Source organism: Neodiprion lecontei, chromosome 5, assembly GCF_021901455.1.
Source record: "Neodiprion lecontei isolate iyNeoLeco1 chromosome 5, iyNeoLeco1.1, whole genome shotgun sequence".
In the NCBI taxonomy this organism is placed as follows: Eukaryota; Metazoa; Arthropoda; class Insecta; order Hymenoptera; family Diprionidae; genus Neodiprion; species Neodiprion lecontei.
Genome location: NC_060264.1, coordinates 3284104 through 3298061, shown reverse-complemented (window position 1 = coordinate 3298061; position 13958 = coordinate 3284104). Strand labels below are relative to the sequence as shown.

The 13958-nt window shown below is 38.4% G+C and overlaps 3 protein-coding genes across 6 annotated transcripts; 2 read left to right on the top strand and 1 right to left on the bottom strand.

Moving 5' to 3' along the window:
* The first annotated feature begins 511 nt into the window (after nucleotides 1–511).
* LOC107217398 (trafficking protein particle complex subunit 11) lies at nucleotides 512–6623 on the top strand. Of its 3 annotated transcripts, none has more exons than XM_046740456.1 (21): nucleotides 512–894; nucleotides 1038–1280; nucleotides 1398–1567; nucleotides 1643–1831; nucleotides 1919–2092; nucleotides 2264–2431; nucleotides 2564–2768; nucleotides 2843–3016; nucleotides 3112–3190; nucleotides 3266–3320; nucleotides 3403–3610; nucleotides 3718–3923; nucleotides 4015–4320; nucleotides 4403–4614; nucleotides 4738–4880; nucleotides 4962–5174; nucleotides 5443–5603; nucleotides 5686–5908; nucleotides 6054–6210; nucleotides 6290–6366; nucleotides 6465–6623. In XM_046740456.1, exons 2-21 carry the CDS (start codon nucleotides 1089–1091, stop codon nucleotides 6483–6485), a joined length of 3333 nt encoding a protein of 1110 aa, XP_046596412.1. In that variant the 5' UTR covers nucleotides 512–894; nucleotides 1038–1088; the 3' UTR covers nucleotides 6486–6623. The 3 variants fall into 3 exon arrangements, 2 of the variants coding, with proteins under 2 accessions (XP_046596412.1, XP_015510402.2); XM_015654916.2 differs by having other exon boundaries at nucleotides 514–894; nucleotides 6054–6162; XR_006904490.1 differs by lacking the exon at nucleotides 6054–6210.
* A 152-nt stretch (nucleotides 6624–6775) lies between these two features.
* Nucleotides 6776–8121, top strand: LOC107217178 (translocator protein). Its single transcript, XM_015654586.2, has 3 exons — nucleotides 6776–7110; nucleotides 7316–7531; nucleotides 7618–8121. Exons 1-3 carry the CDS (start codon nucleotides 7003–7005, stop codon nucleotides 7801–7803), a joined length of 510 nt encoding a protein of 169 aa, XP_015510072.1. The 5' UTR covers nucleotides 6776–7002; the 3' UTR covers nucleotides 7804–8121.
* On the bottom strand, nucleotides 7991–13947 carry LOC107217137 (serine/threonine-protein kinase unc-51). Of its 2 annotated transcripts, XM_015654513.2 has the most exons (13): nucleotides 13530–13944; nucleotides 13356–13448; nucleotides 12898–12948; nucleotides 12740–12809; nucleotides 11792–11968; nucleotides 11413–11647; nucleotides 10915–11226; nucleotides 10556–10828; nucleotides 10169–10428; nucleotides 9706–10074; nucleotides 9305–9432; nucleotides 9088–9223; nucleotides 7991–8980 (listed from the first exon to the last, which is right to left on the bottom strand). In XM_015654513.2, the coding sequence occupies exons 1-13, from the start codon at nucleotides 13617–13619 to the stop codon at nucleotides 8907–8909; spliced, it is 2268 nt and encodes a 755-aa protein (XP_015509999.1). In that variant the 5' UTR covers nucleotides 13620–13944; the 3' UTR covers nucleotides 7991–8906. The 2 variants fall into 2 exon arrangements, with proteins under 2 accessions (XP_015509999.1, XP_046596417.1); XM_046740461.1 differs by lacking the exon at nucleotides 9088–9223 and having other exon boundaries at nucleotides 13530–13947.
* Nucleotides 13948–13958: the final 11 nt, after the last annotated feature.

Sequence of the window (13958 nt, the reverse complement as noted above, 5' to 3'; positions counted from 1 at the left end):
AATTAACGCAGCGACTTGGGACTCATTTTCCAGCACCGTTTTCCGAAATCTATTCTTGGAAGAGCGTTGAAAATAATAATGAACGTATTTCGAAACGACGTGGTCTCTGTTGTTGACGTTTTATCGTAACAAAATATTGGAAAGAATTTACTATTTAGGAGTTTCCGATACCTTTAAAGACACTCAGATTTCAAAATATGATGTAGGAAGTTTGAAATCTACACACGCCAACGTTCCCAGATTAAAAAATCTGATCTCCACACCACTGATCTCTGTATTAACCGCGACACTGATCCAATGTATATCTATATCCGATTTTTTCATTTCGGATCATTCCGAAATATCCCACATGCCAGCACACATGTCAAAATACGTCCTATCTGTAGATGAAACGCCGTTTTGATGTAAATACTACAAATTGACAAGGTTGTAGTCGGGGTTGCCTGCAACGGGGCGTCGCAATTTCTTCCGTTGAGGCTGTCAACCTTAATTATTCCCAGAACCTCCGCAAATTGTGATGACCGTCAGGAAAGTGTATTTTAAAATTATTCGGAATCATATTTCTCATTTTTTGTGTGAGACTTGATCGGCTTGGGAGTTGACACAATCAATTCATCGTGGATAACAGATTCGTTCTTACTATAGCAGACGTTTCGCCAACGCTTGCGCGGTAGCACGCGATCTGTTACCCACGTATTTCGCATCTTTACTCCGCCCTGACACCGTAGCTGTCATCATTTGAGTTTTCTGTCACTCAAAAAAATCATCAAAACTAGTGGTACAGGGGTCTCTGTAGGGACCCGACAGCCAACTAAAAGACTTAAGAAAAAGAAGAAATCGCCAAATCCTGCATGAGCGCTGAGCCCAGTTTACGCGCAAACCATTCTCAAATAGGTTTAAAACACATTTTGTTAAGTGTGCCTATTTAGCCTAACCTCAATTGAAATGTCAAACTAAATAGATTTGATAACGTTTGAACTCAATAACTTATCACAGCTTTCAAATTGAGATATGTGACCCTTTTAATTTTACAACAGATTCTACTTGGGACTTCTGTTCTGTTATTCCTGGTTCTTGTCCATTGATCCATGTCAGAACTACCTGCAGAATTGACAGCAAAGCCCTTGGCTTTGATCGGTGTTACCGGATTGGATACAGTAAACAATGCGATTCACCGATTGATTTGGGATGCATTCAGCAACAATCGCCGGCCAGACAGTGCAGCTGTTCAGTTTAAAATATTAAGCAATGCCCATGAGTTTCCAACAGTTAAACCAAAGGTCTGTTGACATTAGATCACTCTTCGATACAACAACTCGAATATTCAAGTTATTTCACTAAGAATTTGTCCCCTTAAATTGAATGGCATGACGAATAACTTTCGATGTCTGCTGTAGCGTAACTCCTACGAATGGTACATACCCAAAGGGATATTAAAACGAAATTGGATGAATAAATATCTAAATGACATACCATCCGTCGTTGTTATATTTTATGACTTGGATTGGAATGATTCTATGTGGAATGAAAAAAAGATCGAATGTGCATCGAGAGTTCAATCCTTGAGGTACATGTATCAGATTATTTATTTGGTTACAAATCAAAATATATCTAAGTATAACAAATCTTCAAACAATTATAGAGCTGCTATCGAGGGTAGAAGTACGAAGATTGCTGTAGTTCTAATACAGCATGGAGCACCGCCACAACCAGGCGCTGAAGATGCTGCAACAACTGAGCGTGCTACAGCTTTGTGTGCTGCATGTGAATTGCCAGCTAAATCGTTATATGTCTTACCTCATGGCGATCACTTGTTGGGTTATACTCTAAGGTAGTTGCTTGAAATAATAAAGTGTAATACTTGTTGGTTGTGTGCTCAGCAAGTTTGAATAGGACTAATGACAATCTGTACATGTAGGTTGGAAAATGCCTTCTATGATTTGGCCCAAAACTTCTATCACCTGGAAGCCCGCATCGTGAAAAATCACAGAGATCACCTGAACAAGACTACACATCAATATTTGTTTGTCCGGCATCAGTTTAAGATGGGCTTTCTAAATGAATTGAAACAGGATCAGCACATGGCTCACAAGCAAGTTGTCATTATTTTTCATGTGATATTTCAATCTGGACACCTAATCAACACTAGTAAAAAAAAAAAAACAAGCTTGTTGAGAACTTCGAATCATAGCTAACACTTTTGTATTCAATAACTCAATTCGCGAACCAATCCCTTCTAATCATGCAAGTGTTTATTTCACAGGCATTATCAGTTGGCGTACAATAACTTGCTTGATATACGAATGGTGGACACAAATGCTTTGGAAATAAAGACTGTTGCAAGCTTCATAAATTACAAACTATGTCGTCTAATGTTCAACTTAAATCTTCCCCGTGATGCTATTTCGCAGTTTAGAGCTCACACAGATCGGTATGTATATCTTTACAATATAAAATTTTACATGTACGATTATCTTTCACCAATTACTAGTAGGCCTCAGTACCAGAAAATTGATTGCATTCAAAGGGAATATCATAACTCAAATTCCATATACCATTACAGTTTTAAATTGAAAGTTGGTCCCAAAGAACTAATGTTTGAACATCACGCGTGGATGTCAGGACAGTTCTCCACGTTTGCGGAATTATTTGATGAAGCCATCAGGCAAGGTCTTCCTGCTGTTCAAACTCAGCATCCAGGATACTACTTTCAGCTGGCAGCTCAGCATGCTACTTTGCGGCAAACAGCGTGCAGAGATCTTTGCAAAGTGAGCAGATATTTGACTTGGTTTATATTATTTCATCTATAATGAATCTAAACCTGTATTTGATTATGATTCAGGATGTTAATGAGTATCCCGAACCTGATCCTTTGGCAGGCCAAGACAAACTTGAATATTACGGTCAGAGACCATGGCGTCCAGGGAAATTGAGTGCTGAGCCTGCAGACATGGCACGGGAAGCAGCGGCTATTCAAGCTTTACAACACAAAGAGAAGACTACTGTCAACCATTCTGTAAGTCAATTAATTTCTCAGGAATGCTGAGAGATAATATTGTGATGCGTGTGATAAATTGGTAGCAGAAATAGTTGTTTATAATTTATTTTCAGATGATAATCATCGGTCTTTTAGGACATGCAATTTCCCAATTCAAAACTTATCGATGTCCAAGAATGCGTCGTCATTTAGGTTTGAATACTACCATAACTTTATGCAAATGTATTAATTTGAATATCACTGGCTTCTAAAGAATTAATATTTCAGTTGTACAAATGGCTGATGAGTATTACAATTCTCGAGATTACGGGAAAGCACTCACGTAAGTTTATACGACTGCCTTTGAAGGCTTATGCAAGTGAATTGAACAGTAGAATAAATGCCTAAATTCTTTGTTCTACTAGACTGTTGATGCATATGCTATGGGATTATCGAGGTGAACGATGGCCAGGGCTGTTGACAGATATTTTGACTAAAGCTTTGCGAGCAGCGTATCTATCCACGAGCTTGCAAGACTACCTCACATTAGCCTTAGAGGCACTGGGACCAACATCTTGTCTTCCAAAGGATCATCAAGCTGCAATATATACCAATATATCAAATATACTACAGGTAATTGATCAAAGGCTGCTGCCAAAGATACCGGTCTTGGCAATATTCATTGGTTTTTTTTCTTTTCGATGAAAACCATGGCTTATAATTATTCCACGCATTTTTAGAAAAATATTCCCAATCCTGAACCACATCTACCAGAAACAACGGCGGCCTTGGCAATGGAAAAGTGGAATATTATCGTCAATAAATCAGAACCATTCGTTATTACAATTGATGCCAATAATATGGCAACATTTATGGAGGTTAAAGCTAGATTCACGCAAAAAACGTATACAGTAAGATCAAATGTGACAATTGAAGTATTCATTAGGTAATTTCATTATCTGGTCTGACGCAAAGTGATGTTTATCTGAATTCATGTTTGGTACAATAATAACAGTCTGACATTCTCGTTTCATTAGGAATCTCTATCATCAAAGTATGGAGTTTTCCAAAGTATCTGTAACTGTTAACAGTCCTGGTTACAGTTCAGAATTTGCAGTAAGCGATATCCAAGATAAGCCAGTGATATTTCAAGAGAAAGAAACCAAAAAATTTCTCTGCCAATTTCAAGCAAGGCAACAAGATGTTGGCAATGAAATTCAGATCAGCACGGTTTCTTTGTACCTGGGTAGTGACAGCAATCGTTGCTTGATCATGCGATTTTCTGCTCTTGGTGGGGAGAACAATGTTCTTGATCGAACATATCCTGAAATTCAACAAATCCGGTAAGCAAATTGTTCACGCGGAAATCTAAACCGTCTACTATTGGCTTACGAAAATATTTTTACGAAATTATTGATTATACAGTGGTAGTGTTCTGGAATTCGACAATATGAGACCTTTAGTAAGTGCGGAAATTGAACAGGAAGAATCGAGTATAAAAATATTAGCCGATTCAGCAACTCCTGGTCTACTAGGCGAGTGGCTTCCTATCAATATAAACTTATCCACTTCTGAGCAAGTCGCAAGTGCGCGATTATCTATCGTTTTGGTTCCGGATGGAGGCAATGATCAGTCCAGTATGTATTTTCAACCTGATTCAGTTACTTGAAACCTACAATTAGGTATGTCATGTTTAATTCAAAAGAACATGGTACTATCAGTTCCCCGCCATTTATTCTAATGATTTTACTGTAATATAGCTGAATTGAGATTGTCTACGAATACCAAGCAAGAGGCGGGACCCATAACAGTGGATATTCCAATGATTGAGAAGGATCAGGCAATACATAAAATAGTTTATATACGAGCCCATAGTATTGGGAATCGGAATATTATCATGAAGGTATAATTTTGGTTCCATTAGATCGTGGCGCGAAACTCGAAGTGAAATTATGCTATAATTAAAACTACTTTTGCTTGATAGGTTGATTACTCTAATATTGAGGAAGTGACATATTCGAGAGAAATCACCTACAATCTACCAATGGTTAAACCATTTGATATCACAACACAATTCTACACAACATTGTTTGAACCAATTAGTAAAGGCTTCGTTTACGAACCATTTATCATGATGCCGAATATAATTTGCTCATCCCCATCTCCTATAACAATCATTGGCACATGCATTGAACTGGTAAGTTGATGAATTTACTCATACTACCAAAGTGCAATAAATATGAAAAACCAAATCATAAAGACCAGAATTTTGGCGATATTCTTTGTGGGATTTCCATACTTCACCTTACTAGATTTTAACTTTTCTGTATTTCGACTTTCTACATTTTAAAATTCTATGAAATTAATTTTTTTTTCAAAGATGAATATTGTGACCCGTTTATCTTATAATCTGTATACACTTTTACCCCTACTCCAATATGACATTGGAAATACTTTTCACTTAGGGTGATTCAATGCAAAGGGAAGACGAAGAGGTCCAAGAATCTGCTTTATCTGGAATTACGTTATGTAATGGCGAAGCTGGGTCAGAAGCGTACTGTATTATTCCGAAGGCAGGTAGCGAACAACCAGCCAGCACAGGTGTATATACGATCCAGTGGAGAAGGTACACTGAATAAAAATTAAACAAGACCAAGAATAGGTCCAGTCTATATCCCCCTGCCTATTGATATATTTTTGCTTTTCAGAACTAATAGTCCCACAGACTTAGTGACAAGTAGCAGTGTAACACTGTCACCCCTATGGGTCGAAGAAACACCAGTCGGATTGGTGGCAAAATTGCCTGCACATGGTTCGGTTCGAACCCCACTTTGCGTTTCCTACTATCTTCGTAATTATTCCGATTATATGATCACCTTACAGCTCACAATGGATGCCAGTGATGCTTTCATGTTTGCTGGACAAAAGCAGGTAAATTATTTCGTTGTCTAGCCATATTGTACAGTGTAATCAGTCCATAGAAAAATGATTGGTCATATTTACAACCAGAATCAGTCGACTAATTAATTTCATATGAATAACTAAGCTCCGTTGTCTGGTATTTTATTTTCTACAGGTAGAAGTTTGCATATTACCTCAGGGGGAGCGCAAGATTGAGTGGGTATTGCGCCCATTAGTAGCTGGTTCAGTAGCCCTGCCTATGTTGACTTTGGCTATGCCTTCTGGTGCTTATATTTATTATAATAATTGCCTTTTGTCAACACAGATTAGTGGTATGGTGACAAAGAATGCGGTTATTTCAGTTGATTGAATAAAATTTAATTTCACGTAACAATTTTTTTTATTTTTCAGAAGATGATCATAAGGTGAGCCGAAGCAGACTTGGCGAAATGCTTGAACGATCCTTACCAAGTCACATTTACATAATGGTGAGTTTAAATAAGCATTGATTACAAATTGGTATTATTAGAAATGTGCAAACCATACTATGATTTTCCTAACTAAAATATATGAATGATTTTTGCAGCCTCAATCACAGAGTGTGTAGGAAATGGTGTTCGATGTATTAGCGAAATTGGCAGTACGGAATGGAAAAAAAGTTATAATGTCTCAATGAGCAGTATATTACATCATCTATAATATGTATACATTCTGTATTATATAAATGACACGTCATTTTTCGGCATTTTAATTAGTTCTTGTTATACGTATAATATATTAGATATGATTTAATAATAGAATAATTAAAATGTACGAAAATTAAGTTACATATCTAAAAATTAAGAATCAAATTTACACTCCGTTGTTAATCAGATACAACGCCTGATTGTTGGTAATTCGATACACGATACGGTTTGACAAGTTGACGCAATGATTGCGTAACCAAAAGTTCGTCATTTCACTTATCATCACTAATCACGATTCTCACGATGATAACAGAAGTCGGCGGTTGCCATCACGGTATGGTGGTGGTGGTAACAGCCAGAGAATCAGCTGTTACACTACTGGTGGCGCTTACGTACGCAATTCGTTACGGGTGACCACCGCCTATTGACGGAGGCAAAATGCCTGTAGAGATAGTTTGGCCTGCTGTAGGTGCAACTATTCTTCCAAATTTGGGAGGTTGGGCCGGCGGTTTAATTACCACGAAAAATATCAAGCCGTGGTATGAGGTATGTTTCAACCTATATTGGTTCTGCATTTTCTCTACCGGTATGTACTTATTTACGTATAATTTATGCATGAAGCATAAAGATTTCCGTGGTTCGTTACAATCGCGATTATTCATGGGCCAGTTATCTACTCGTATTCCTTCCTCAAATTTTACCCGGCAACTGCAATATTTCGTTGTTTGAGTATTTCTCTACTGTTCCCTAGACCTTGCGCAAACCGAATTGGCGGCCGCCGAATTGGGCATTTGGCCCTGTCTGGACGACCCTCTACTGCGGCATGGGTTACGCATCTTATTTGGTTTGGCGCGACGGCGGGGGTTTCGAGGGTGACGCGAAGTATCCCTTAATAAGTTATGGGATAAATATTGGCTTGAATTGGGCCTGGACTCCCATCTTTTTCGGCGCGAAAAGCTTGAAATGGGTCAGCTTACATAATATACAAAATTCATTGCTTGCCAGGTTTGTTGATCTCTTGCTGTAATAAAGCATAAGAATCTTTTCTTACAGAGTTTTTACGAAATATTGGTGTTATTGGGCAGCACCGCAGTAACGACCGTTGCTTTCTTCAAAGTAAATGAAACTGCTGGCTATTTGCTCATACCATATTTGGCGTGGGGTACCTTGGCCACAGCTTTAAACTATGTTGTCTACAGAGATAATCCAGCTCCTGCAATAGAGGGCAAGAAGGATTAGAATTGTACCATCACAACGCTGCTAGACATGGCCCAATCCTCTTCAATGTGTCTGACGACACAGAGGAATTTTACAGGGTTACCATCCTTGTTTTTGCTTATAGCAATTTTGACTGCGGTAATACGAGTCAGGTAAAATTGGTACGAACTTCTAACTATACTAGTTTATATATTTTTTCACAATACGAACATAGGAATATCAATCCGATAAGCAGAAACAAATCATAAAGAAAAGTTTATTAATATTATATTTTACTAATTCTATACATGGTATCAGGTATCGGTATGTTATTGGCAAATAAACTATGTATAAATTTTTGACGGACCTCTAAAACCTTTATTTGCTGATCATTGCTCGCTATTCTTTTTCAAACTTACGTTTAATCAAGGACACGTACGGCCGTTCAGTACACGTCTGTTTATTAATTGATATTAAAGAAACGTTAGTATATTTTCCTGCAACCACGAATAAAGTGCAATACATGTATTAAACACGCGTACACAGGCATGTACTATTATTATACCTCCACTCAGAGGTAAATGCGTGCATACATACAAAATGTATGCCACCAGTAGTGTGATTTCAACCCTTAGATTTGGAAAACTGTCATACAGGGTTGTTAAAATGAAAATGTCTAACGTGAAGCAGTTGTGAAAATCATAAAACTCACCGAGCAATTTGTAAATATAAAATTAAAAACAAATCGCCCATTCATGCTTTGCATTATATTTTGACTCGTCTGTTATACCAGTTTTACATTGTTTTCGATTATCTTGAATTTACGCAGTCTAACATCGCCAACTTTATCCAACAATTATAGAATTTGATGGATATTCCAACACATAAAGTGTACTTGCACGGATATATGCGTAGATATCATATAATCGATGTTCAACAATGATTAAGCAATATTACCCAAAAAAAACCGTATATATATATATTGTCAATGATAAATTCAAATTATGGTAAGTAATATGAAACTACGACAACGCGAAGGTCGTCTTGCTTTGTTACTCAGATGAGTTTTCTTTTTCAAATCAACATTTCAGGATACAATACAAGTTGGGCGGGAATTTGTATTTTTGCGGCCAAATTGTTTTATGTTACGTTGGATCCGTCGCGTAGATGTAGCCTTGCTGTTGTAGAACATATAATCTCTTCTCAACAGCATCCTTATCTAAAAATGTAAGTGCTTATTAGTCTTGACTATTTGCATTGCGTAAACCAGGTATAGTGGATTAACGCTTATTAAACTTATACGTGTTCAGTCAGCGTTAAACTTACATTTAGTTAGAAGAGCCCTGTCTTGGCTATGACTGACATGTTGGGATAAAGAATGCAGAAGTATTTGAGCAGTATGATACCTCTGGAAACATTCTGCTGGGTTTCCAAAGAGCTCGTCAAGCGCTGCAGATTGACACTGAATTTTTTTTTTTTTTTTAATGATTGTCACTGATCAATGGATTTGGATATCAAGACACAAAAAGGACTGAAAAATTACCATTTGAATAGCATGATTGTAGAGGATTTTATCTGCAGTTGCACCAGCTTGCCTCAATAGCCCAGCACTGTTGAGTTGTTTACATTCAGAAAGACACGATCGGAACTTATCGTTCATTACACTGACCACTAGAAATAATTGTATCATAAATTAGCAAAGCAACATGATACCCTATTGCTTCGAATGCAAGTTGATAGTTAATTTTGAGATGAGGTTAAAAATGATCTTTCAAATATACGTGTCAAAGCAATCCCACATGGTTTTCACGTATGGCTTTTATCTAGCTGTAAGAAAAACAACTGATGGATTGTAAAGAAAGAATATTTTTAAGAGACGAAATTTTTTGCACATTCTGAGGATAAATGTTCCAGATTTAAAGCAGAAAAGAATATATTATGTACCTTCTTTTACACTCGCCGTTGGTTGTAGTCTGCCAGCTTTCAACTGTTGGGTAGCTAATCCCAAACCTGAGCTGAGAAGCTGAAGCGCCCTGACGAGAAGCACAACCTGCTCAGCTCGTCGTCGAGTCACGGCACCACTAGCCTGCTCCAGGGAACCTATGGGAGCTCCAAGGGGGCCTGCGCGACTCCGTGCCACTTCACAGACACACTCGCACAGCGCGACAACAAAGTTCAATTTGGCTAATATCTCGTTGTGTTCTCTTTCTAAAAGTGTTTCTTCCGGAAGTTCGGGAGCAAGGAAGGTCAGTGGACGGTCGTCTGTGGTGAATTGGTTAGTTTCAGGGAAGAGATTTTGAAAACTGCCAGCTTCTGCGGAAAATTATTACATAAAATCATTTGCATGACGTCCCTCTGGTGGTAATCAAAGAAGTGAAGAACTGTTCAAATGAAAAGTGGGACGCACCAGATATTTCAGGCAAAGTAACAGCACGAGTACCAAAAGGGATAACAGGCGAATGCCTCAGAGTATTGTTGTTGTCGTGTAGAGCTCTGGTAGTTGGAGATCCTAAAACTGCCAAAGGCCCGGTGAGCAGAGGCGATGATCCACCATTATTGCCTGAAGAACGTCGCAGTGGTGAGCTGCCACTGGATGTATGGGAAAAGGAATGTCTCGCAACAGGACTGACCTGCCACGTACTTGGAGGTGGAGGCGTTTCACTTAGTCTATAAATATAAGGTAAACAACAAAACGCAATGAGTCATTGACTAACTTACGAAATCAATCGTAGTTTTACTAACCAACGTAGGGCGGATAGTTTTATTAATCAATAGAATAACTGCATTACTCTACCTTCTACCCGGTGGAGTTCCAATCACAAACTGAACGCTTGGTGGGCTTAGCGAGCCGATGTCTGGAGCATAGTTATGGCGGGTATCGCTGCTGCGTCTCATTGTTATGGGCTGTGACCTAGGCACACTGCTACCCTCGACTCTTGACCTATTTGACGATGGCGATGACGGCTGTACTATGTTACGTTGGGTTGGTACTGGTATTGGTTCAGATATTGGAAGAAAACTGGGTCTAGGAGGACTAACAGCTTCGCGACTGTTCTGTTTGACATACCTGGTAAAAATTGTGTCCCAAAGTTATCCGGCCACTTACTATTTTGCAGTACTTATCTCATTTTGTTAAAAATTCAGCAGTCTTACTTGATTGGTTGTGGCATGTTATTTTCGGTTTCGCTACTGAGATCGCTCGGTACTAGAACAAAATCGTCATCTGGACTAGAACAGGGGCTGTGAGCCTCTGGACCAGATCTAGGACTGCTAGGTCCTGTATCAACTGTCGCTAATCCTCCAGGAGATGCGGGAAGCTCAACCGGTAAAGGGCTGACACTCTCCCTGGGTCCTTGCAAGAATGGGTGATTGAAGAATTCGTCGAATGGCATGCGATCTCTGGCATTACGTCGTAACAAGCCAACCAAAAGGTCTGAGAGTTCTGGTGATGTACCAACAGGAATTCTGAAAGAGGAATTACTGTTAACATCAGGATAATTAATCTTGACTCAATAACTGCAGCAGATGTATTGTATGAATTTGTGCAAATTTATGGAACTCTATTTACTTAAAATATTGTTCAGCCAGATAGTGAGTCTTGGTGCGTTCATTAAATCAGAATATTTAAACAGTTAAATGTGAAAAATATACTTTGGGCCCAGGTTGGCGTTCTTCTCGTAAAATAGTTTCAGGGCCTGAGGCGTGTGGGCTTGGAAGGGAGCCTTGCCTGTGAGACACTGGAACACAATCGTTCCTAATGACCACAGATCGGCCTTAGCATCATACTGCAGAGACATTATAACTTCAGGTGCCATGTACATCGGTGAACCACACAGCGTTGCAGCCATTACGCCATCTTGCAAAAATCTGGCAAAGCCAAAGTCCGCTAAAAAAATGCATTCTCAATATAACATGTACTGAAAAAATCCACAGGAGAAAAAACGTGTACAGCAATCGACGGAGACAGTTGCATTATGTTAGTAGATACACTCACAGATATTGTATTCTAAGGACTTTTCTTCCAACTTACCAATTTTCAGAGTAATCTGATGGGGCTGAGGGCAAGCCTTCCCGCAGCAGTGACTCAACAATATATTTTGAGGTTTGAGATCGCGGTGAACAACGCCTTTAGCATGTAGAGCTTTCATGGCACCGGCAAGCTGTTTCAAGAACACTCTGATTGTGTCTTCAGATAATGTGCCCTTTACTACAAAAAGAATAAAAAATAGATTCAGGATTAGCTACTACAGTGAAACTTCAGTTATACATTTTTAAAGGGATATGGCAATATTGATATATATGTGAAAATAACTTTAGGCTGAAATACTTAAGTATTCCAAACCTTCATGATTGGAAAATGAAAAATTAATGATTTTCAGTGATTTTATAGGTCTCATCTCGTCATTTAATTCACCTCTAGCAAAATTGAACGATATTATTATTAGAGCATTTCAAGATGGCATGCGCTAGTTTAACCCTTCGAGAATACACCGGGTCATTCTGACTCATACCTTTTTTTGTAAAACAGTAATGTTTCAAAGAATTCTCTTCCCTAATAATAATAATATATATATATATTTTTTTTTGCCATTACGACTTATACTTATAATTCTAAACAACACTATCATATTTTATGATAGTGAAAGCGTATCCCTGAATTTTTTCAGGTAGCTCAAACCCATACATTCGAAATGGTAACACATAAAAGATTAGATAGGGTCATCGAGACAGCACTAGGGGATGTAATACGTAGCATATAAGTGCGACAAACCTTTAAACGAGAAATATAAAAGTAAAATATTTTCACTAGTGACAATATTTACAAATTGTCAAGACCGAGAAAATGTAATGTGTAAACGAAAAAATACATACAAGTGCGAAACGTATAACTGAGGTTGCACTATACTACGAAATGTGGCTCCAAGTTTGATGAGTGTCATTTATAACAATTACAATCTGGAATATTCCAAATACGTACCACTCAGGTAATCTGCCAAGTCACCGCCATTACAGTATTCCATAACCAGGAAGACATTGTGATTAGACTCCTGTAATTTAGTTCAATGGGCTGTTTAGAAGATTCAAAAAGATTCATTTGCTATTTATGAATTATTATTGAGAATGTGAGGTACGAACTTTACAATCCAGCAGTGCAACGACATTGTCATGATGAAGCTCAGTCAACTCCTGTAATGAAGTAGTTATTATATTATGTTAGATACATTGGAATCGAAAGATGGTCAGGTGGAGGGGATTGAATACATTAAAACCTCATCAGTTACGCTCACCCAGCAAGGGTGGAGTTAACACGGATAACGTAAAAAATGAATAGTCAAAATAACAATTGTGAGTAAAAAACTGGTGTAGAAATTACAAAGTGGTGGAAGCAGATGGGAAACCCGTTCGGGCATGACATGGATAGTAGAGGTTATATCGTACTTCACTAGACAGAACAAAAATAGATCCGGAGAAAAATATGTCGCGGCAGCGGCGTGCCTGGTTTAAATGTGTGAGAATTTTTCTTTTTTTTTCTTTCAAAGTTTACTTATATATCCCTCTAAACACGGATATACCTTTGAGGATGGTTCACTGACCTTTAGGATTTTAATCTCCTTCCCCAAGAGGTTTTGCGACTTGGCTAGACTCTTTTTGGTGATGCTCTTGATGGCGACAACGAAATTAAGTTTCTGTAAAGAAAGAGGCAACGTTATAATAGTTGACAATGAAAACGACAATGAACGTGCGATCGCCTAACCCGTTTCAGTTACCTTGCGATGTCTGCCTTTGAATACAACGGCAAAAGCGCCGTGGCCGATCAGGTCTTTCGTATTGTATTCGTAATCCCCGACGATCTCCATTCTCACAATCAGTTATTCGTAATTTGGTTGAGAATAATCTTTGTAGTGAGTATTAGTTTACAAACAAAATAGTACAGTGCCAACATAACACAAGACTCCACATCGCCCTGAGAGATCAATACGCGACGAACCACAAAGCGTTTGTATTTTTTGGAAAAAATTTAATAAGTTTCCACATCTGCGGAGCGATGTGTTACTCCTATTCTACGTCATAACAATACACCGATTTTACCGCACAATTTTCAACTCCGCAATCGAAACAACCGCCCGGACAATGGTGCAATAACTGAATAACGTTCCCGAAAAATAGCACGCAATTTTCCCCCTTCAGAAAATGTC